At 40.9% G+C, this 25,531-nt stretch overlaps 1 protein-coding gene across 13 annotated transcripts in view; it reads left to right on the top strand.

Annotated features, from left to right (window-relative positions):
- TMEM182 (transmembrane protein 182) overlaps positions 1–25,531 on the top strand; it is a 464,198-nt gene that overhangs the window by 16,769 nt on the left and 421,898 nt on the right. For all 13 annotated transcript variants that reach the window (XR_014234936.1, XR_014234937.1, XR_014234938.1 and 10 more), the window contains one exon: positions 1,026–1,124. Coding sequence is in view for 4 of the 13 variants with exons in the window: in XM_082357397.1 (XP_082213523.1) it covers positions 1,026–1,124 (99 nt within the window). In the remaining 9 variants the exon portion in view is untranslated. The remainder of the gene's footprint in view (positions 1–1,025; positions 1,125–25,531) is intronic.

The following is a 25,531-nucleotide window of genomic DNA, read 5'->3' as shown; positions in this document are numbered from 1 at the left end:
CATTCTTTGAACTGCTTTTCCTATGTTGTGTTAATCTTTGAAAATCAATTCACTGAAAATAGCTAGCCTTTATCTTATTGCATCCAGCAATGAAAGAACTGTTTATTACCTTCAAACTTATTGTGGGTTGAAATTATCAGTGTTCTTATCAAAATACTCCTGTGATAAATCAAAGTATGGTATTTAAATAATAGTCAAGATCATGGAATATAACATAAAAATATGAGATCACAGAAGACGAGTCAACGGTAAATGGCATATGTAAAAGGAACAAAGTAATGATGAAATGGCATTTTGAGAGAAATATTTCATAGAGTTTCTGATTGTCATTTGGGGGAGGAGAATAAGCATGTGATCTGCCAATGAAAATTATTTAGACTTTGGTAAAGTGGAGTAGGTCAGACTTTGCAAGAGGAAGAGTTTGCCAAGACTTAGAGAAGGAAAGAGTATTTTACTCCTTAGAGGGTATATGATGAAATCTTCACGATGTCAAACAACATTAAAATTCTTTCTTGTGGTTTCTTCAAATGCTAAAAATGTACTTGAATTATTAACTTGTATGGTCTATCATTTACACCTTTTCCCTGAAAATAGAATATAGAAGAAATTTTCTATTAATTAGAACCAATCAAGGTTAAATCTAAATTTATTAGATTTTTAAATGACTATTTTTTGAATACCTACTATGTGCTAGGCATTATGTTAGGAATTGGAGAATATAGTTGTGAAAACGAATGAAATCTGGTGCTTTCAATTTTAGGGTGATATTAAGGGCATTCTCTCCCTTGAATTAGGTCATGAGCTAGATGTTTTAAATGAATCCACTTTCCAGGTCCCCTGTGCTTTACCATATGAGGTTTTTAAGGAAGTTTCCTCCCTTATTCAATAATTCTCTGAATTTATTGATCTAACCTATAGTTTTATTTTGCTTGTGTACCCCCAGATCCTGTATTTCTCTTCTGTTAGGAACAAACCTTCACTCAGCTTCTCAGTAACAAATACCTTTGTTCTGCTCTCCTTCCTAGCCAATCAGCCACCATTGAAGAACTGCACGCATGCTTACCTGTCGCCATATCCCTTCATGAGAGGAGAGCACAACTCGACCTCCTATGACTCTGCAGTTAGTAAGTACCTCTTTCCTCAGAGGGCCTCTGAGAGGGGCCTGTCTTTCTGAAAGATGCCCACCACAGCATTTCTGTGGGCGATTAAAAAATAATTTAACATTTATAATTTCAACATGTTTTTTGATACCAGTCTGTTATGTATAAAATAATAAGATGCCATTTTTAAAACACCATTTATAATCTTAATAAAATACAACTTTGGTCTAAAATTAAAGCCATTGTAATTTGCTTTCTACTTATAAAGATAATTTTTTTAAAAGTATGTTTTCTGATATGAAAGTAGTGGTGTACATCAGGAAGAACTGCTCCTTAAGATGTAAAACTGGTCTTACAATGGAAAATATTGGAATATACACCCTGATTTTAAAACATTTTTTTGCAGTTGTTACACATAAGAATATGATTATGCTACTGTATTTCTACAAAATGATTGAACTTTGCTGTGTGTGATATCCCATAGAAGAAGTAGAGTCTGATGTCATTAACTAGGAGTCATGATTACCTGAATTCTTTCATGTTTTCATACTATTTTTTCTATAGAAAATATATAAACTAAGTTTCTATAGAAAGTACACAAATCTAATTTTAGAAAGTACATAAGCTCAGTATGTCAACTTTATTCTCAGCTGGTTTCATGAAGTTTTTAATATTGTTTATCCAAACCTTAAAACTAGGGTTGGTACAGAATTTACCAATGTCATAAACAAAGCCAAAAAATATCTGTTTTTCAAAGAAGATACTTAATATATTTAACATTCTGAATAAATGTGTATTAGTCAGGATTCTCCGGACAATCAGTAGGGGATTATATATGGGTGTGTGTGTGTGTGTGTGTATACAAAGAGAGATTGAGGTTGATTGATTGATTGATGGAGAGATTTTAAGGAATGGGCTCATACTATTGTGGAGGCTGGCAAGTCTGAAATCTGGAGCAAGCCTGCAGCTGGAGATTCAGATAAGACTTGATGTTGTGGTCTTGAGTCTGAACGCTGGAAACTCGGGTAGAATATCTGTGGTGCAATCTTGGGGAGAGTTCCTTCTTCTTCAGGAAACCTGTCTTTGTTCTTAAGTCCTTCAACTGATTGGATGAGGCCCACCTCCTCATTCTAGAGGATAATCTACTTTACTTATAGTCTGCTGATAGTAAATGCTCATCACATCTAAAAAAATACCTTTACAGCAGCATCTAGACTACTGTTTGATCAAGCAACTGGGCACCATAGTCTAACTAAGTTGGCACATAAAATTAACCATCACAGAACTTAATGAATTTTTACATCATTCATCCATTTTTTCATCTTTATATAAAATTTGTATTTCCACACATTATAATTTTGTTCTGAGTTTGTCAAAGCTGTAGCATCTGCTTATATCACATCATTAACATGACGTTTTATGGAGCGGGTGTGGGTCCGGATAGGAAAAGGGGTGAGGACGCAGCTGTGCTTGTCCACCAGGCTTGCGTGTGCTCAGAGGGTCTGTGGCTGTTGGCCTTGAAGCGTGTGCAGCGGAGATGCTTTTCCCATTGAAAACCTCATGAGACACCTCATTCACACTAGCCAGACCCTCTTACATCGTGGATGACACGGACCCTCTCACTGACGAGAGAACAGATGGCATGGGAAGAGCAGGATAAACCATTTTTTAAAAATATTTATTTATTTATTTATTTATTTATTTTATTTTTGGCTGCATTGCGTCTTCGTTGCTGCACCCGGGCTGTCTCTAGTGTGGCGAGCGGGGGCTGCTCTTTGTTGCAGTGTGCGGGCTTCTCACTGCAGTGGCTTCTCTTGTTGCAGAGCACGGGCTCTAGGTGCGCGGGCTTCAGTAGTTGTGGCACGTGGGCTCAGTAGTTGTGGCTCGCAGGCTCTAGAGCGCAGGCTCAGTAGTTGTGGCACACGGGCTCTAGAGCACAGGCTCAGTAGTTGTGGCTCACGGGCTTAGTTGCTCCGCAGCATGTGGGATCTTCCCAGACCAGGGCTCGAACCCGTGTCCCTTGCATTAGCAGGCGGATTCTTAACCACTGCGCCACCAGGGAAGTCCCAAACCATTTAATCATATACTACAAAAAGTTACAAAAAAGTTACATTACAAAAAATTATGAAAATGGTACCCCTTCCTTGTCATTCTTTCTGGAACATTAGGTATTTGCATAAATATTAGTATTGCTGTTGTTGATACTCATATGTTGAGGTCCTGTGATAAGATAGGTATTGTAAGTACCATATATTTAAAAATGAATCTACATATTTGAAAAGTTTGCACCTCAAGGAGATAGTGGAGAACTTGAAAAACAAGGTAACGTTATCTGTGCATAATAATTACAATGGAGAAGGATAGTAAATGCATGTCAGAAAAATTACACTGCAATTACATTAGGATTATTATGTGGCATTACATATAATTACTGTGTCATTTTTTGAACCTAGTGACAAAACTGTATTCCATTTTGTTTAAATTGTCAAACTCCTCTTTGGCACACATATTGTAACTCCTTATTCACTTTAAGCAACTTTATCAGACACTCTAAGTAAAAATGACTGAGGTGGGAAGAGGTATGTCCTACAGCAGAAATACTATATGCAAGTTTCATTTATCTTCATAATACTGTACAATGATATGTGGCATTATATTTGGGTGATTATTTTATTGTTTCCTTTATCCAAGAGAAGGACATAGATTTCATCAAAAAGATTCCACCTGGTTGAAAGTGTGTGCTTCCTGGTTAATGAGGCCACATAGACTTCACTAGACTCCAGAACTACTCTTTGGCTTCATAGCTTCTTAATTATCAGGCATCATACATTTGCCAGCTTATCTTAGGAAAATTCAAAGTATTGTTTGTGAAATCTGATGTATCGTGGCCTGGCAAATTATTGGTAAAATGTCTTTGTATTCTCCTGATTTTTTACAGTTACAGTTAGCCAATATTTGAAATCAGTGAAAATGATACAGTGGTGGATGGTTTTTCTGGAAAGTCTATTTTAGAATTATTGGATATTACTGATGAAATTATTCTTTTTCATGATAAGGAGGCTGAGACTCAGAGAAGCCATGTGATTCTGTCTTCACACAGCTGATCACTGGCAGAACTAATGTAAGGTCCAAGTCTCTGGGTGTTTATTGATAATCTTATAAACTACAGTGAATGAAAAGGCTGATTTTAGTTCTTAGTATTAAATCTTTTTAAGTATAAGTCTTTTAGTTGGATCTCAATAAAAGAACAGAGTAAACTTATGTTGGCTTTTTCTGCCTTTCTGTCTGATCCTGACTTGTGTATACAGTCTGGTCTAATTCATTGTTTCCTTTATTTTTGTCTTAATCTCAGATGCATACAATCATGGTTCAAATCTAGTCATTTGGATGGTTGACCAAGCTTAGAGGGGGTGATCTAATTCTCAGAATTATTTTCTGAGCTAGGACCGTGCTTCAAAATCCATTAAACAATTTCATTACCTTTTGATATGTCAGAATTTAGATTTTCTGGTTTGTTTCATGCTTAAATTCAGTCATAGTTCATTAATTTGGTAACATTTGGTGATGATGTACTGAATGTAGATTAATTTTCAAGGTAACTCAATCCTTGAGTGAATCAGTCATTTCTTTTTGGTGTCCCCATAGCCTTTGATCACACCCATCAGAGTGCTCCTTGTACTTAACTGTAGTTGTTTGTTTACTGGGCTTCTTAATTATTTATTCCAACTCCCCAAAGGCACAGAATGTAACCTACTCAAATTTATATCACCAGAGCTTAGTGTAGCGCCTGGTCCCCCATCCCCACTAATACTTGGACTAGACCAGGTTCTCCTTTATAAAAACCATGCTTTAATTTGATAATTTGTAGCACAGATTTTAATCATTTACTTGCATAATTATTTTGTTCATGTATTCCTTCCTGCTTCAACTCTAAGCTCCACTGCTATGACGCCTTTTATGTTTGACTCACCATTGTATCCACTGTAGACTGAATATTTTTGTAGAATTAATATTTCTTGAGAGTCTCCACTAACTGTGCTGTACTCTGGTGCTGATACTGATGCCCTGAGTAACTAATAATGTGTGTAGGAATTTTTTAAACCTTTACTAAATGGACTGTGGTTACTCTTAATTTTTTTTTTCATACTTTTTATAATTTTTTAGGTCTTCAACATTGTTTTCACGTGTCAACTGTCCTTTACTTTTATTGTCAATATTTATTTATTTACTTTTCTTTTCTGGTCTGTTCATCCTTCACTCATAAAAATTATAGGGTGATGTGAATGATGTAAGACTAGAAGCAGGAAAGCAGCTAGGCAAGATATTAGTCAGCAGCACATCAAGCTGGAAGTAGCAGAAAACAAACAGCAACTAAAACATAAGGGCTATTTTTCTCCCACAATAAGAAGTTCAGAAGCAGCTGCTATAATGATGTTGTCAGGGACCCAGGCCCTTTCAACCTTTTCTTCCACCATCCTTGGCAGGTGGATAGCCCCTGTCATGTTCTTCCATCTTCAGAAGAGCAGACATGTCCCTAGAATTCTCCCGTAGATTTCTGCCAATGCTTTCTTCATTGGAACTGTGTCACAGGGCCTTGCTGGGCTGGGATGTGGAGTTGTTTGCTTTCTAGCCTCTGTGGCAGAGGAGGAGAAGGGCTGGGAGTGTTGATGGATCAACCCAGAGGAGCCTCCTCAGGGGACCAGCATCGTAATCCTGCCTGGAAGTTATCAGGGCAGGACAAGGGTGAGGCAGCAAAGGTGAAAAGGGAGTGATGGATAGAAATGATATTTAAAGAGTTAAATGTAAAACTTGGTAGCCAAACAAAAGAAAGCTGGAGGAATCTAGGACGATGAAGAAATTGCTTTTTGAACAAGATGCAATTCAGTTTAAACAACATACAATCAAGGTAATATGGTCACTTTCCTCCAGACAATAAATGTTATTTTAGGGTATTTCTTTCCAGTCTTTTTTTACGTGCATATTGTACATTGTTTTAATCATTATAAATGCAAATGTATATCTCACTTTTCTATTTTTACGTCAGCACATATGTCTCCATATTTGTGCCTAATAGTTTCTCAGATTTTAAATGCTAGTTGCCACCTCCACATTAAATATGATTTTATGTGTGTTATATTTGTCATAATTTGTTTTGGTTCTTCGGATTACGTTTTCATAAATGTGAATGGTGGTGAATCAAAAGATAGGAATAAAATTGCATTATCGTTATTGTGCCAAGGTACCAAATTGCTTGCCAACCAGCACTGAACTGTGAATTATTTCAAGAAAATTTGGTAGGGAGGATAGAAATATGAGAATCAGGAGGAGGTGGCATGTTTTGAAGTGGAGGATGGGGATTTAGTTTGGATTTAGACACAGTAAATTTGGGTTGATGGTGGAATACCAGTTTGAAATAATTCAACAAGGAGCTTGATGTGCAGAACTGACGATTAATTTAAAAGACATTAATTAGCACAACTGATAATGATCAGGAATTGCAGACATGGTTTTTGATATCAGATATAATCTTCAAGAAAAAATGTCATAGGAGAGGAGATGGTAAAATATCAGTTATACGTAGGAGAAGGAAAGAAGCGAGGACAGTCCAGAAAGGAGGAGGAGAAAGTGGTATTGAGAAGCAAGCCAATGGGCAGACTGGTGTGTTGTCAGAGGCGCCTACACAGGTGAGAGTCTTGGGAAAGACGTGGTGGTCCTCAGTGCAGGTGTAGAGTGAATGAGAACGAGAAGGGGGCAAAAAGGAATTGGATAACATGCTGATAATGAAGAAGTTCTGGTGGCTCCTGGTAGCTCCCTCCCCACCAAGGACCCATAAAGAGGCCCATAAAGTCAGCTCCTTTGAAATATAAACCCACAGGCCCTGCTGGTTTGGCCTGAGACTTCCAGACCTTGTGCTCTGTGTCCCACTTCTGTGCACGGCCCGTCCCCTTGGGTGGAGCCTGAGGGCCCTGCTCTCTCTTCGTGGCAATGCCTTTCCCCTCCATTTTCCTGTGCATTCTGTCACCTAATCCTCCTGAGAGCCAAGCCCTACCGCAGGCTTCCTCCTCCTCTTCTCCCAGGAGAGGTCAGAAGGCAGCCATCCTCCTAAAGGGGGGCAGAGCAGCACGATGAAAGGAACGTGACACCTCACACTGGGTGTCCTTTGCAATTAGCCGACACTGGGACTTGGAATAGCAACCAAAAGAGCACAGCCTTGCAGAGAGCACCAGGTCCTCACAAAACAATCCCGTGCTTCACGCTACAAGACAAGATAAACCATAAAAATGAATGCCCTTATACACCACAGCTTTAAACAGCAAGTAAATGAATTAAGATTTGAGTCAAGAGTTAATATAAATTCTTAAATAATTGAGGAGACACATCAACATGTCATAGCAATCTAATCACATAGGGATCCCCACGTCCCAACTCTACTTACAAATCAATTATGCTAGTGTAGCTGGATCTTATGTAGCAATTTTTTTGTGTTCGTATGTGGTGATTCTGGACATTGTTGTAAATTCACCAAATAGTTTTAAATACTTCTGCTCTGCCTTAGTTGTGTAGAAAAAAAAAGCATACTCTGCAAAGTTTAATGGAAAATACAATTCGTCTTTTTTTTTTTTTTGTCACAAATGTCAAGTACCTAGATATTTGGAAATACCTTAACATTCACTTAATTTCCTACTGTTCATTCAGACATTTGGGATCATGCAGCCATGACGACAGACACAGAGCGATATTACCGGGGGGCTGTACTTCCTGGTTTCCTGCTGACTTTTCATCTGTGGCCCCAGTGTGGGCTCTCTTGTGTTCAGGTTAAAGTGCTGCCCACAGGGCAACTCGCTCAGGCTTCACAGGCTGCAGCTCCTGAGGGTAACATTGGCTTTTCAGTTCCAGGGCCCAGCATCAAAGCTGTCATTAAAAATCACTTTTTCAGAGAGTGCTGTTTTGCGTTCTCTACAATTTAGTCTCGGGCATCTAAGGATTGGTTGGCAGTTTATGTCATTCCCTCCAATAATGGGGACAATTGCTTTCTATAAACAAGACTGGTTATTTACAACAATGTGGGTCTGCTTCCCTTCACAGAGGACAGGCTGCAGCCTTGACAGAAGCTTCTGGTAACATCTGTGGAGCTGTCAGCCACACTCAGAAGTAGAAATCCCCTCTAATGATAGGGCACCTCCTGGTGCTTAGACCAGGGTTTCTCAGCCTCAGCATGCTGACATTTGGGGCCAGATGATTGTTGTGGGAGGGATGGTGTGCTATTCCCTGCCCTTATGGAGCTGCCATTCTAGTGAGGGGAGGCAGACAAAGCAACATAAAATAAGCCAATTATATAGTACATTGGAAAATGACAAGTGCCCGAAGAAACATAAAACATGGAAAGAGGCTGGAAAGTAAGGGGCCTGGGGTAGCAGAGGCAGGGGAGATATGAGCTCTATTATGTGAGGTGTCTGTTAAGTAAGGTCTTTGGACCATTTTTTAAAAATTGAGTTGTTTGTTTTCTTATTGTTGAGTTTTAATAGTTCCTTGTATACTTTGGATCAGTGTTTTATCAGATGTGTCTTTTGCAAATATTTTCTTCCAGGCTATAGCTTGTCTTTTCATTCTCTTGACATTGTCTCTTGCAGAGCAGAAGTTTTTAATTTTAATGAGGTCCAGCTTATCAATTATTTCTTTCATGGATTGTTCCTTTGGTGTTGTGTCTAAAACGCCATCATCATACCCAAGGTTTTCCTTATATTGTTTTTTAAGGATTTTATAGTTTTACATCTTACTTTTAAGGCTACGATCCATTTTTAGTTAATTTTTGTGAAGAGTGTAAGGTCTGTATCTAGTTTCATTTTTTTTGCACGCCGATGTCCACATGTTTCAGCAGAATTTTCTTTGCTCCATTTTATTGTCTTTGCTCCTTTGTCAAATATCAGTTGTTTATATTTTTGTGGGTCTATTTCTAGGCTCTCTGTTCTGTGCCATTGATCTATATATGTCTGCTCTTTTGCCAATACCACACTATCTTGATTACGCTAGCTTTTTTTTTTTTTAATTTTATTTATTTATCTACGGCTGTGTTGGGTCTTCGTTTCTGTGCGAGGGCTTTCTCTAGTTGTGGCAAATGGGGGCCACTCTTCATCGCGGTGCGTGGACCTCTCACTATCGCGGCCTCTCTTGTTGCGGAGCACAGGCTCCAGACGCTCAGGCTCAGCAATTGTGGCTCACGGGCCTAGTTGCTCCGCGGCATGTGGGATCCTCCCAGACCAGGGCTCGAACCCGTGTCCCCTGCATTGGCAGGCAGATTCTCAACCACTGCGCCATCAGGGAAGCCCCACGCTAGCATTATGGTAAGTCTTTAAGACAGGTAGTACCAGTCCTCCAACTTGGATTTTCTTCAATATTGTATTAGCTATTCTGGGTCATTTGCTTCTCCGTATAAATTTTAGAATCAGTTTGTTTATATCTACAAAATAACTTGCTGGAATTTTTATTGGAATTGCATTGAATGTATAGATCAAGTTAAGAAGAACTGACAGCTTGACAATATTAAGTCTTACTACTCTGGACGTGGAACATCTCTCCATTTATTTAATTCTTTGATTTTGTTTATGAGATTTGTAGTTTTCCTCATATAAATCTTGTACATATTTTGTTAGATTTATACCTAAATATTTCTTTTAGGGGGCTCTAATGTAAATGGCATTTGTTTTTAATTTCAAGTTCCACTTGTTTATTGCTGGTATAGAGGAAATCGATTGCCTTTTCTATATTACCCTTGTGTCCTGCAACCTTCTTATAATAACTCATTAGTTCCAGGAGTCTTTAATGGATTCTTTCAGATTTTCTTCCTAGATGATCATGTCATCTACAGACAAAAACAGCTTTATTTCTTCCTTCTCAATATATATAACTTTTATTTCTTTTTCTTATCTAATTGCATAATTAAGATTTCCAGTGTGGTTGAAAAGGAGTGGTGAGAGGCGACATCCTTGTCTTATTTCTGATGTTAGTGGGAAAGCTTCAAGTTTCTCACCATTAACAATGATATTAGGGCTTCCCTGGTGGCGCAGCGGTTGAGAATCTGCCTGCCGATGCAGGGGACGCAGGTTCGAGCCCTGGTGTGGGAGGATCCCACATGCCGCGGAGCGGCTGGGCCCGTGAGCCACAGTTACTGAGCCTGCGCGTCTGGAGCCTGTGCTCCGCAACAAGAGGGGCCGTGACGGTGAGAGGCCCGCGCACCGCGATGAAGAGTGGCTCCCACTTGCCACAACTAGAGAAGGCTCTCGCACAGAAATGAAGACCCAACACAGCCATCAATCAATCAATCAATCAATAAAAACAAACAAACAAACAAACAAAAAACAGTTAACATCATACCAAACATACATATAATTAAAAAAAAAAATAATGATATTAGCTGTAGGGTTTTTGTAAATATGCATTATGAACTTGAGGAATTTCCCCTTTATTCCTAGTTTGCTGAGAGTTTTTATCCTGAATGGATGTTGGATTTTGTCAAATGTTTGTTCTACATCTACTGATACATGATCATGTGATTTTTCTTTCTTAGCCTGTTGATGTGATGGTTTACATAAACTGATGTTTGTATGTTGAAGCAGCCATGCATACCTGGTATAAATTCTACTTGATCATGGTGTATAATTCTCTTTATACATTGTTGGATTCAATTAGCTAATATTTTGTTGATGATTTCTGCATCTGTGTTCATGAGTGATATTGATTGTAGTTTTCTTTCCTTGTAATGTCTGGTTTTGATATTAAGATAACACTGACCTCATAGGATGAGTTAGGAAATATGACCTCTGCTTCTTTTCCTCTGGGATATTGTAGAGAATTGGTATAATTTCTTCCTTACATGTTTGATAGAAATTAACAGTAAACCCATCTGGGCCTAGTGCTTTCCCGTTTAGGAAGTTTATTAATTACTGATTCAATTTCTGTAATGTATATATGTTTAGTCAGATTGTCTGTTTCTTCTTGTTTGAGTTTTGGCAGATTGTGTCTTTCAAGGGATTAGTCCATTTCAACTACATTGTCAGATTTTGGGGCATAGAGCTGTTCATAGTATTCCTTTATTACCTCTTTAATGTCTACAGGACCTGTAGTGATGTCATCTCTTTCATATCTGATGTTAGCAGTTTGTGTCCTTTCTATTTTTTCCTTGGAGAGCCTGGCTAGAGACATTGATTTTACTGATCTTTTCAAAGAACTGTCTTCTGGTTTTGTTGATTTTCTCTATTGATTTTCTACAGATTCTTGATTTCTGCTCTAATTCATATTATTTCTTTGCGTCTTCTTACTTTGGATTTAATTTGCTCTGCTTTTTCTGACTTCTGACGGTAGAAACCTAGATGATTGAGTGTAGATCCTCCTCCTCTCCCAAGGGAGGAGCTCAGTGTCGATCTTCCCCCTCTCCCAATGGAGGAGCTCAGTGTCGATCTTCCTCCTCTTCCAAGGGAGGAGCTCAGTGTCGATCTTCCCCCTCTTCCAATGGAGGAGCTCAGTGTCGATCCTCCTCCTCTTCCAAGGGAGGAGCTCAGTGTCGATCTTCCTCCTCTTCCAGTGGAGGAGCTCAGTGTCGATCCTCCTCCTCTCCCAGTGGAGGAGCTCAGTGTCGATCTTCCCCCTCTTCCAGTGGAGGAGCTCAGTGTCGATCTTCCCCCTCTTCCAGTGGAGGAGCTCAGTGTCGATCTTCCTCCTCTTCCAAGGGAGGAGCTCAGTGTCGATCTTCCTCCTCTTCCAGTGGAGGAGCTCAGTGTCGATCTTCCTCCTCTCCCAGTGGAGGAGCTCAGTGTCGATCTTCCCCCTCTTCCAAGGGAGGAGGTCAGTGTCGATCTTCCTCCTCTCCCAGTGGAGGAGCTCAGTGTCGATCTTCCCCCTCTTCCAAGGGAGGAGCTCAGTGTCGATCTTCCCCCTCTTCCAGTGGAGGAGCTCAGTGTCGATCTTCCCCCTCTTCCAGTGGAGGAGCTCAGTGTCGATCTTCCTCCTCTTCCAAGGGAGGAGCTCAGTGTCGATCTTCCTCCTCTTCCAGTGGAGGAGCTCAGTGTCGATCTTCCTCCTCTCCCAAGGGAGGAGCTCAGTGTCGATCTTCCCCCTCTCCCAATGGAGGAGCTCAGTGTCGATCTTCCTCCTCTTCCAGTGGAGGAGCTCAGTGTCGATCTTCCTCCTCTTCCAAGGGAGGAGCTCAGTGTCGATCTTCCTCCTCTCCCAATGGAGGAGCTCAGTGTCGATCTTCCTCCTCTACCAGTGGAGGAGCTCTCAGTGCTCTAAGTTTCCGTCTCAGCGCGGCTTTCCCTGCATCCCACACATCTTGCTAAACTGTGTTTCCATTGTCATTTAGTTGAAGCTATGTTTTAAATTTCTTTTGAGATTTCTTCTTTGATTGACGTGTTATTTAGAAGTGTGTTTTATAATCACTGTGTATTTGGGGATTTTTCTGTTATCTTTCTGTTATTTATTTTTAATTTAATTCTATTGTGGTCTGAGAGCAGACTTGGTTTGATTTCTGTTCTTTTAAATTTGTTAAATTATGTTTTATGGCCCAGAATGTTGTCTATCTTAGTGACTATTTCATGTGAGTTCGAAAAAAAATGCGTATTCTGCTTCTGTTGTGTGAAATACTCTATAGATATTTATTACAGTTGTCCCTGGGTATCTGCTGGAGATTGTTTCCAGGATCCACCAGGTGTACCAAAATCCATAGATGCTCAAGTCCCACAGTTGGTACTCTGCACCTGCAGGATGCACATCTGTGGATTCAACCAACTGTGGATTGCACACTTAATACATGATCTGAGGTTAGTCGAATCCATGGATGTGGACCTGGTGGCTACCAAGGGACAACCATATATTTTTTGAGAAAATTCCACATGTTAGTGGACCCATGCAGTTCAAACCCGTGTCGTCCAGGGCCGCAACCGTATATCCAGTTGATGGTGTTGTTGAGTCTAGCTATGTCCTTACCGATTTTCTGCCTGAAGGATTTGTCTATTCTGATAGAGAGGTGTTGAAGTCTCCCACTGTAATAGTGAATTCATCCTTTTCTCCTTTCAGTTCTATCAGTTTTTGCCTCATGTAGTTTGATACTCTGTTGTTAGGTACATGTACATTAAGGCAAAGTGGACTTTTAATTAGTGTACCATTTATACTTAATGTTATTATTGATATGTTGGGCCTTAACCCTGTCATTTTAATTTTTGTTTTCTATTTGTTCTGTCTGTTTTTCATTTCTATTTTCTTTATCCTGTCTTTCTATGGGTTACTTGAATTTTTAAAAATTCCATTCCAGGCCATTCCATTTGATTTATATGTGTTTTAGAGTATATCTCCTCTCTCTACACTGTTTAGATCATCCACTGAGTTTTTATTTTGGGCTACTATATTTTTTGTTTCTAAATTTTCCTTTTGGTTCTTCTTTATATCTTTTATTTATTTGCCAGTAACTTTTGTTTTCTCTTCAATTTGGGTCAAGCATATACGTATTTACTCTTTGAGACGTTTTTATCCTGATTCGCTCAAAATCATTCTTAGATAATTCTAACATCTCTATTCTGTATTGACATCTATTGAGTGATCTTTTTCATTGAAGTTGAGATTTTTCTGGTTCTTGGATGACTCATCATCTTTTAAAATTAAAACCAGGAATTAGGATGTATTATGTTATGAGACTCTAGATCTTCTGTTTTGGTTGGCTTTTTTTGATACTGCTCCTGCAGGAGAAGGGGTGGGCTTTGCCTCAATAAAGTCAGGTGGGATGGAATTCCACGCTCCCCATTTAGTCTGTGTTGACATAAGGAGAACTCTTCTTGGTACTGCTGGGCAGTAGTGAAAGTTCTGGCTTCCTACTATGTTTCCACTGATACCATCCTGACCAGGAGGGGCAGGATTGAATCATTACAACTTTAACCATGGTTGCCATTGACATGGTAGGTATGCAAAGGTAGCCTAATTACTACTGGGTGGTGATGAAAGTCCTGGAATCTCCACTAAGCCTCCTCTGATACCACCCCAGGGGGAAAGGCTGTCTAATTTCCACCTTGTAGGGGTGAAAGTCCAGGTTCCCCACGTGGTCTCCACTGTCACTGTGAATGGTGGCCTCATTACCCTGCAGAGATCAAAGTCCTGACTCCATATTCAGCTTTCTCTGATACATCCATGTGTGAGTGTGGAGTTGGGAGAGGGCACCTTACCACAGTGTATCAAGAGTCAAAGACTAGGTTCCCCTCTTGGTATTTGCTGATCACAGTGGAGTTGGGGCCAACGTTTTATTCTGCAGTGTTTGGTGTCAGGTGGTTATTTACTAAAAGTTTCCTGCTTTGATAGGTAGCCCCTTACCTGGTTCTTTGGACAAACAGCTTTTGTTGGGAATTTTTTGACCGTGATTGTTGGCACTTCTGTGTTGCTTGCTTTTCCATCCCCACTGACACCACAGGATGGGAGCTGACCATTACCACCTGTGGTGATAAAAGTCCCACCTCCCTTCCTTCTCTGGCATTTCCCTAGCAGGGCGGTTGGGCCTGCTGTTGTCTGTGTCCATTGCCATTTCCTGGTTATTGGCTCCCCTAGCTCTAGGTATAGGATGAATGAGCAAAAACAAAACCCAGGGAACTCACCATCACATCATTCCTTGGGTTCCAAGTTTCCTAGTTGGTCTTCTTCTCTTCCTTCTTTCTGAATCTTCTTCTGTTTGTTTCATAGATAATCGGCAGGGATTTTAGTTGTGATTAAAAGAAACAATAGGGAAAAGTATGTTTGCTTCATCTTCCTGGAAGCAGAAGTTCAGTTTATCTAATTACATTCTGAAGGAACAGCTGACCAGATTTGCTGATGGTTCATTTTGAGGTGTGAGGGAAAGAGCAGAGTTAATGATGACACTTTTTGTCCTTAGCAACTGGAGGGATGAAGTTGTTATTTTTAGAGATGGGGAAAGCTGGCGTAGAGTTGATTGTTAAGAGGAAGCTTTGGAGTTTTCAGACCTGTTAGGTTGAGGACACCTAGTAGAGATGTTATGTAGGCTTTTGGATCGCAGAGTCTAGAGTTAAAGGTTGCTTTTTGAGCAGAAACTGTGCATTTGGCAGTCATTGCATGGAGGTATATTTAAACCATGGGGCAAGATAAGAGCTTTTGGAGAGTGAGTGTAGAGAGAAGGGAGGTCGATCCAAGCACGGAGCCCTAGGCTGCTCTGTTGTTCAGAGGTCAGGAAGAAGAGGAGAGACCCACAAAGGAGACTGAGGATGGGCAGCTAGGGAAGCAGGAAGCAAACCAGGAGAGTATGGTGTTCTGGAAACCAGAAAGAGAAAGCTTTTCTCAGAGAAGGGAGTGAAAAGCTTGGCCAAATGCTGCTAAGAAGTAGAGTAGGGCGTGGACTGAGAGCTGACCCTTGAATTTCGCAAGCTGTCCACAGCAATTTGACCTAGTGTTTTGCAACCTGGATTTCTTTCTTCTTGGGCTCACTACCACTATTTCCCCTTTGACAGATCACATTTTGTGTAATCTCTTTTTTCTTTCTTTTACTCTTAAATGATAATATATGAATGGTAAACATAAGTACTGCTTGATAAATTTCAGTGCTGGCATGAGGGATTAGATCCAGTGAGTTTATGAATAATTGGAGCCATTAATTGCACAAAGGCACCATCATAATTTCTTCAGAGTTGTTCATTTATATCCTTATTTCTTGTTTCTGCATGTCGAAACCTACTAATCTACTGACAAATATATAAAGAAAGAAAAATGTTATTTATTTTATAAAAATCATTAATATCACAAGAAAATGACTTATTTTATTTCTTATGATAAGCTCCTATTGTGTGCAGTCATTGGGCTAGCCCACCTACTTTTTATTTTACAAAGATTGTCTGCTTGGATCTTGATGACAGTGCTGTGAGGTAGAGTTCATTGCTGCCATTTCAAGGCCAAGGAAACTTAGAGCATTTGGGTTTCTCAACTCAAAGTTCATGCTCTGCAGTGAGCTGCCTCAGTTTCCATAATCAGCTTCTTGATAACATTGTAAAGGAGATTATGTTTCATTTTTCTAACAAGCAGTATATAGTTTAAAACAAAATCTATTGTTAGTTAGGGGAGAATTGGTGAGTTCTATTATATTACTTCTTAGTTTTCGTATGGTGACTCGATATGAGTCTTTCTTTTACTATTACTCTTTACAGCCAAGTTTGGGGGTATAGAAATAAAATAAAAGTGATTTTTAAATATAGTTTTTAAAAAGTATGATTGATTTTTATAAAGCACTTTTTCTAGGACTCAGATTCATTGCTTCAAGTGTGCAAGTGGCCGCGGCAATTATTCACATCCACAGAGTGTTGATTTAGTATCATTAAGGGAAGGGACGCGTTGTATGGAAAGCGAAGCGTTAACTCGTTTCCAGAGCCACAGCTGTTGTTACCCAATATGAAGGGCATTTGCTCCAACAGCTTGCTATGTTGAGTAGCTAGAGAGGGAAGTCTTCCCAAGATGTATCTTATCACTGCAAATAAATAAATACAACCAAATCCCCCACTAGACCGTGTGTAGAGTAGCTATGGGAATGCTACGTTTGATCTTTTCAATGATTTTCTGCTTGAACGTGCAGTTTCAGAAGGCTGGTCTTTTCGAGTGGAGACTTGGAAGTTCAGTCTATGCAGTTCGCTATCAAAGGGAAATATTGACTATTCACTTGTTGGGACTCTAAGCAGAAGAGTTGGAAGTGACTTCTGAGACTGATAGTCTACCTTTTTATCAAGAGCAAGCAGAAAACCAGGGAGGCTGGACAAGTGGCCCACTTCTGAAGAACACACAGCAAATCGCGGACAAGTCAGTGAAGACTGAAGGCTGCCGATAGGCATTTCTACCCCATTCCTTCAGATTGAGCCCTGGAAGAGGCCAAGTCAGTGAGAGATGCCCAAGAGGGGTTTAGGTCCTTGGTGAATGCTGACTTTGAACAGCCGAGATCATGTTTCCTGCTCAGTGGAGAAAATGTGACTCTGTTTGTGAATAAACAAAGTGTGAATGTTTGTTCTGGAGTAAATGAGGCGTGCTTGCCCAGCCAGGGACGCCAGCTATGTCTCAGCTGTCTTGTCTGTCCCCAGGGGATGGTCATCTCACACCGGCTGTGCTAGCACGCCTCGCGTGTGTGGTTCACATCCCAGACCACGCAGGTCCAGATTCTAAGCTGGCTGAGTATTTTTCCAAGGCATTTGCTGGCTGGGACAGGCCACTGCTTACTGCCTGCACAACCCTCTCACCCCAGCAGCCAATGGTTACTCCCAGCTCTATACCTTTATTTTGTTGCTAGAAACTTTTTAACTTCCTTTCTTTTGTTATTACAATTCCTTGATAAGGTCTCTTGCCCATTTCATTTTACTCACAAGAGAGGCTAGTTTCCATGAAGTACTGCTAGATATTTTGGTACCTTTATCTCTAAGTATTTTACCCCTAAGAAAAAAATATCAAGAAAATATAAATGCCTGTAATAAAGAAAAGGGAGTAGGTGTTTTACTGCCATTTTTTTCCCTCTTTCGCACTGAAAACACCTCCCCGCGCCTCACAAAACCAGACTGCAAACTGTTTGCCAGTGGTTTGATTATTAATAGATTGAAGCTCCATGTGGACAAAACACCTATTTTAATTTAAGTTGTTCAGTGATTTTTCATATTGTTTGTAGGGAAAGTTTCATGTAACGTGGACCAAAGTGCTCCCCTGGTAAACGACCATATTCTACAAGGACCGTCATGATCTGCCTCATACCTTCTCTCTCTCACCACATCCCCAGCACCAAAGCTTTCCTTCTCTGGGCCTTCACACTAGGCTACTTGCGCACACCCGCTTTCTTTCTTGTTTTTTGTTCATACTTTCTGCTCTCTGCCTTCACTTCCTGCATTACTGTTCTCCTGTTCAAGAATCACCTCCTCCAAAGACTGGGATTGACACATACACCCTCCTATATATAAAATAGATAACTAATAAGGACCTAATGTATGGCACAGGGAACTCTACTCAGTACTCTGTAATGGCCTATATGGGAAAAGAATCTAAAAAAAATTGGATATATGTGTATGTATAACTGATTCACTTTGCTGTACACCTGAAACTAACACAACATTGTAAATCAACTATATAGCCAATAAAAATTAAAAAAAAAAGAGAATCATCTCCTCCAAGAAGCCTTCTGCAAATATGCCAAGACTGGGTCAACTACCCTTCCTCTGTTCCCGTGTAATATACCACAGAGTCCTCCCCTTGCCCTTGGCATAGCTGACAGTCATCTGATTGTGTGTTTCTCTCCCATTAGACTGCTTGATAGCACATACTGGACTTTTTTTCATGGCGTATCACCAGTATTTACTTATCTAGCACAGCACCTGATACAAGATAGATTTTTCAATCAATGTTTGAGCATGGGTAAATGAAAGAGTGGAATTCAATTCAGTTGTTAATCACTTCTTTTGCTGGTGTTTTATGATCAAAATAGAGGGGAAATATCAAATCATTTTAGTGCTATGCAATTCTCAAACTAACTTTTCTGATAAAGAAATATAGAAACTACTTTTGAGCCACATCCCTTAGAGAAAGATTCCTGGATGTATAGTTGCAATGAAAGACCATAAAATTCCTCAGAGAAGTGTGATTTCTAAGGTGTTAGAGATTTGTGGAGGCAAATCATCTGAAAGACATGAAAATGAAGGCTCAGGAGTCCTAGAAAACTTACAACAGAATACTTGCAATCAAGTAAGCAAGGCTTTGCTATAATTATTTTCAATTGTCTGCCAAAAGCTTTGGGTAAATAGGTTCATAGTCAATGTTTAAAAAAAGTATATGAATAAAGGGATCCTAAAAATGTTCCTTTCATGGCTCAGTATAAAAGACAGCAAGTCTTCTCAGGAATAGATCTGATTTTTTAAGAGGGAATCAGTTAATGAGGAAATTTGTCTCTCTTCTGGCATTTTTAAGAGTTAGGCAGGAACATTTACAGAAGTTCCCAGTATTCTTGACTCATTTCTATGTACTGGGTATTCAGCAGCCTGGAAAGGATGGTTACATAGTCCTCCATACTCTTACTTAGTAGCCAGGTGTCAACATCTCATCACTTGATTCCTCAGCTCTTCTCCTCCAAGTGCCTGTTTCTCCCTAGTAGGGATTTAAGTGATCCCTAGCCGTTGTGATGATAGGCCAAGACTATCAATTCATTTCCGTTTTGAATGAGTTAGCTTCATTCTGTCCCATGGCCATTAAATATCTCACTAACCTTTACTGTATACATTGAGATTTCAGTGGGGACTGAGTGATAAGTTATTGATTATTCACTTATTCATATTTTATTGAGCATCTATTACATGCCAGCCATAAAGATTCCCCTGGAGTTAGAAAGATGGGCAAGACTGAGTCTTTGCCCTGCAGGAATGCACAGGCAAGAAGTGGAGGTGGGAATGTAAAGACAGAAGCACAACGCAGAGTGCTGTCTGGTGACGGGCATGTGTCAAGACCCTGATGGAGTGCAGAGGCAAGGCACTGCTCAGGGCTGACTCACATTAACTCTTTCAGTCCTCTTAAGGGCACTATAGGATGGGTATCTTTATTATCACATCTTAGGGAAGGAGAGTGAGGCATGGAGAGCTAAGTAATTTACCGAAGGTCACACAACTGGTAAGAGATATTCCGGCTCTTGAGTCTGATTCTACACTCTCCTGCCTTCTGGTGGAGATGAGGACGTAACTCCACTATGTCCTTTTGGGGCGGAGCGGGGAGGATGCTTCATTGGATCTCAAAGGACAAGTGGGAAAGCTGTGTATTCTAGCTAACGGAGGCGGTATTATGAAAGCCTACAGGCGTGATAACAGCATTTCCCCACTGGAAACTTCAGTATAGTTTCAGCATTTCTGGAGGATAAGGTACGAGGAGCCAGGGTGGGAGGATTTGAGCCTAGAAGCCTTAGATGGATCAGTGACAATTTATTGGAAATAAACACCACAGACATTGAGGCTAATGGTGTCTGAGATTGAGCTCAGATAGCCCTGAGTTCAAATCTTGACCTTGTCATTTACTGGCTGTTTCATTTTGGGGACTTTACTTCACCTCTCTGAGCCTCACCTGTAAAACACAAAATAGGGATTTTTGTGATGACAGAGGAGAGAATACCTGCAAAGGCTGAGCAGCACCTTCTCAATAAAATTAGCAGCTCCAGAGAGACTCAACAGTCCAGTGATTCTCATCCTGGCTGTACGTCCCATTCTTCTAGGGGGCTTTTAAAAGTACGGTTGCTTGTGCCCACCCTCAGAGATTCTCATTCAGGTGGTGTGGTTTGGAATCCTAGCTTGGGTATGATGTTAAAACCCTCCAGGGTGGCTCTGAAAACTGAGCGGGGAGGGGAGCCATCAGTCCAGGCCCCCTCAGGCAGCAGGGGTCAGAGGAAGACCTTGGAGCTGGAGCTTACTCTGGATGCTCACCTGGTCCCCTGTGTGAGGATCTGAGTGGCTTTGTACACAGTACCGCCATAGGGAAGGAAGAAACTTTTTCCTCTACCCCCTTAGGTTCAGTAACTGGGCCCTGCAAATTAGGTTATAAAAGTGGGCATTGACATAGGAGAGGTTTATGGTTATGTGTGCATACAGAGGCCTTCATAGAAACGTGAAGACCCAAAGAAGCAGATAGGCCTCGGAACTTAACATGCCTTTTAGCAAAGAACGATGAACGTGGAGATGCAACAAGACAAAGGAAAAAGAGGTTTGGGCTCAGGTGGTAAACTGTGGGAAAGTGACCAGGAAAAATATAGGAGAGAAAGCAATGGAAGATATGGCTTGTATTTGTAGCTTTGTTTAAAGACCCACGTTGGTGTTGACTTGCTGTCTTTTTCATGGCCATAAAACTCCCCTGGAAGTCCTCATTTCTCAGAAGTTTCTCCTCCCAGTTAGATAAGGAAAACTCCTACGAGGTTTCCTTCTGCATTCATTGACTCTCATTTGCTCCCAGCTCAAAATAATCCTTATACCAAACTGGCATATGTGAGGGTGGCCTGTTCTGATCCCCTTCACCTCACTTCCGAGAGCCTGGGTTCCCTCGCTACTGTGACCATGAGGGTGCCGCCACCTCTCCTACCTGCATGCCTGCAGCGCCCCTCTGCCCAGCTCCCCAGCAGGCCTCCCTTCCAGCCCCTCCCTCCCCAAGACTCTCAGGAAGAGAAACTTGAGAATGATAAACGCTGTGAGGAAACCTGTGCTCCTCCTGCTTCTGGGCCTTTCCCAAGGTCACAGCCAGTGTGGGTGGCGAGGGTCCTGCCCCTCCTTCCCGAGGCGCTTTCTCCCTCTCAGCTATTCTTTCACTGCCAAGTGTACAAGAGGGAAGTCAATAAACTCTGTCGGGTCTCTCAGTGTTCTTTTTGTCCTGAAAAATCAGTGGCCCGAGCAGAGCACGTGGCTTGGCTTGGCACGTCGAGGCCTGTGGAGCTCCGACACGGACACTCTGTACAGCCTGTCCTGCTTTGGTGCGGGCATTGCTGTATTTTTAGACCTGCCCGACATCGCCAAGACAAGTAGTACATGGAGATGCAGGACAGGCTTGCTGGCCTGTGTAGCAGAAGCGTCTTGCCTAAAGCTACGGCAACATATGCTGGGGGCTCTCGTTTGCTGCCGAGGATGGTGGAGGGGGTGACGTGTTTTGTTTTGGCTTCATTTAGACCGTTTTATAGCACTTCGCGCTGTGTGTGCTTGAGGATGTGTCGAAATACAGGATTAGCTTTCTGAACTAGCTTTATGAGGTGTCTGAGGCAAGATAGCAAGTTTTGAAAAACGAATAACACTTAAGTTTATCTTTAAACTGCAAATACAATATTTACATTTTTATATACCCAACAAAATAATTTATCAAAACACTACGAATTTGGAATTGTGATCATTTGGATTGACTTTCCCCCTATGCTCTGTATGAAAGAGGGTTTGTCGCGTAAGTTGAAATATTACAAAATCAAGACGAGATTTCTTAGTATCTCAACAGAACAAACTGTTTTGATATATGAATGAAATCCATGAAGACAGCCTTTATCTTGCTGGTTTCTTCCTACCTGTAACAACAGAATCACTGCAGCTCATTTCACCTCTCCTCCAACTGCCTGGCATAAGTCCCCACTGGGGGGCTGTCATAACTACATAACTTGTTTTCCCTGTTCTGTCCTTTTTCCTGCCAGTTCATTCTCTATCCAGTTACAGGAATGATACTCTCATACAGATGTGGGCACCAGCTCAGATCAGTGACTACAGGGGCTTCCTAGGACCAGTATGATAAAGCGCCAGCTCTCGAGTGGCCTGTGAAGCCCTGGCTGCCTTCCTGGGTTCCTCACTGTCGTTCCCCTCATCCACCTGGGTGGCAGTTCAGGGAAGCTGCTTTCCCTTCCCCCATCACCTTCCTCCTGCTTTCTGCCTACTGAAATCCTAGGCAAACGTCAAGACCCAGTTCAACTGTACCCAGTACTGTAGGCCTTCTGTTGCTACCATCCAGCCCTGAAACAGTGGCCTCTCTGTGCAGGAGTCATCTGGCTTCGTGATGTTCTGTGCACCCCTCGGCTAGGGCACTTAGCCCACAGCGTTAAGTGGTTTGCTTTTCCCTCACTGGACTGAACTTGTGAGGGCAAGGGTTCTGTCTTGCTCTAGCGGGTTTTGGTGCCTGGCACCTGGAGAGCCGTCAAAATATGTTCGCCAAATTAAGTGGCTTCTGGTTGTCAGCAGCGTGCCCATTTACCAGGCAAGCTTGGCAGGGCCCTGCTCAGAGGTCCCTTGTGAGACATCAGTTTGAATTATTGGATGGATGTGAATGACTTGGAATGGGACTTATTCTAAAATATTCCACAGTTAAAACTTCAGGCTGCTTCTGCCCATCATCTAAACTAATGAGGTTTCTGTACATTTTTATTACATTTTTAGTGGAAAAGAAATACTGTAGGGTTTTATTTTTTTAACCCTTTACATGAAATTTGGAACAGATGCCACTTCTGCCATTGGATTCCTGTCTGTGGTAATCTGCACAAGCATACACACACACATGCACAGTTACATATACATGCACACATGCACACACGTGCACACATAATATTCATGTGTATAATTAAAAGTCCACTTTATTTCATGGCCTTCACTGTCCTGTTGTTTGGGGTGATTTGTATGTTTTCTACTTGAAGGATTCTTAATAGATGTCTCCCTACACTTCCTAGGTATGTCACTTGGAATTAGACCTTTTGGGTACTTTCTGGGACATGAGATCCTTTAGTATTTGTTTGAATCTGAAATTTGAATTTGCAGTACAGTTAAGACTCTTTACGTTATGCAATTTTTTATGAATGAACTGAGACATCATGAACATAGTTTTGCATTCATATACAATCTTAGTTAACAAACTAGACAGTCTCTAATGATTTGATGTCTCTTTTCTCTAATAAAAACAACAGGATAATACTGTAAAGGAAAAAGTTTAATTGATTTAGGAAAATAAGCTGAGTACTTCAGGAGAACCATTTCTAAGTCTGTTGTTAGACTAATTATTCATCATCTTCCTCATTACGACACCGGACCAAGGATCACTTTGTTAGGTCAGCTCACCAATTTATTTACAATTGACAGAACTTCATTTCTTTGAAAACAGTAGTTAATTTTGGCGTTTCACAGATTCAGATGAAGCTTTCCTTTAATTAACCCAAATTGTGATGATATAGATTACATGTAAATCTATTTACACTGTAAATCTTGCTTCATGTTCTAAGGAATTAATAGAAATTCAATATTGTTTAAGTTGAGCTTTGAATTGTATTAAATGGTCAAATTGGATTTTTAGAGATGTTTTCACTTGGTACAGTCCAAAGCTTTCAAAGGCAAGGCTTTGCAGTTTTTATGGGCTCATATTAAGAACAAGGAAACAAATTAAGTATTCTCAGAGATACGTTCAAGGTCTAGGAGTCTTAAACAGTATAAACCACTAACCAAACAAGAACATCCTTTAAAATTTTTAAAGTGTCTATATACTAGAACTGAAAGCTTGTCCCCACTCTAGATCCATGAAATAAATAGATATCTTTTAAGTGTCAAGTACATTGTTGACAAGAGTATTTTATTACAAGGCATGTAAAAATAATAGTAAATACATTTGATTCCTTACTGCATGCAGCTACTTTTCATATATGTTCTCAATCCTTCCTGTAAACTTATTTGAAGGATACTGTGCTTTATGTTAGAAAACTGTGGTCTCTCAGAGTCACCCGGTTAGTAATATCTCAAAACATTCATTTTATTTTGAAAATTCTCTGATTGCCTCAGTTTTACTTCAGACAGTGAAAGAACTACCCAATTCCAGGAGCTGATTCTTCGTTACCACTGAACATTTCAATTCTGGAATCAAAGTGTGCCACATATGCAAACTAGGTAATATAATTAGCTAAGAAACAGGAAATTCCAAGAAATTTTGAAATAGGCTTAAAGTTGCGCACTTTGGAATGTTGAAGCACAGGCAGAAAATAAAGCCTGTGGTGACTGCAGTAAGGAGTTTCACTTGGAAGCCATGTCTGTATGGTCACAACTCTCCAGGCAGCCAGGTGTCCCCTCCTTTAAGTACAGATCGGTTGCTCCTGCCTTTCACCGGGGACTCAGAATCAAAAGTCAGGCCGCTCTGCTAGGGCAGACCAAGGGCAGGAAGTAGCAGGTCTCAGGAACAGCAGTTCTGGGGGGCACTTATCCCCCGTTTCCGTCTGGCTCTCTGTCTCTCTCACCCTCACCAGGTGTTTTCTCTTTCTGGCAGTCCCCCTGCTTCTCTCTGTGGAGAGGCTCCTCTGCTTTTTCTGCCCTCTCTATGGCCTGAGTCATAATTCCCGCCCTCCTGCTTGGGTATGGCCGTGGCTCACCACAGCTCCTCTGGATCAGCTACCAGCGCTTCCTTTCAGCCTCGACTCTGCTGTGAATCCTCTCCCTTTTGCAGTGTTCCCGTTCTCAGGGGGTCACACTGATTAGCTCAGCTCATCTCTGCATGGGTCAGAGGCCACCATGTTTTGGTCTTTGTGTCAGGTATCTGACCCCGTTTGTTTGTATTTTGGGTAATTAAGAGTAGGGTCATGTGGTATGAAACGTGGCCAGTGCCTTCTTAGTGGACAGGGAACCTTCCCATGGAAGACAGTGTGAAAGCTCTGTGGAACTGTGTGTATTGGCCAACACGACCTGTACTGTATGCTGTAATCTAAAGGGATTTCCTAATGTCAGTGACACATAAAAAACAGTGTGCAAGGCTCTCTGGGGGAAGTAATCCACTTTCCTATTACTGAACATAATACCCTCTGCTGTGTCACGTTAATGCAATTTTAACAATAACAGCAATAAAAGCAACCACAAAATAAGTGCCATTCATTGGTCTCTTGTGATATGCCACTCACTTCAAATACATTATTAGTAGTTCTT

Source organism: Balaenoptera borealis, assembly GCF_965194805.1.
Source record: "Balaenoptera borealis genome assembly, chromosome: 15".
In the NCBI taxonomy this organism is placed as follows: Eukaryota; Metazoa; Chordata; class Mammalia; order Artiodactyla; family Balaenopteridae; genus Balaenoptera; species Balaenoptera borealis.
The sequence above is the reverse complement of the archived record's forward strand: the minus strand, read 5'-3'. Positions and strand labels throughout refer to the sequence as shown.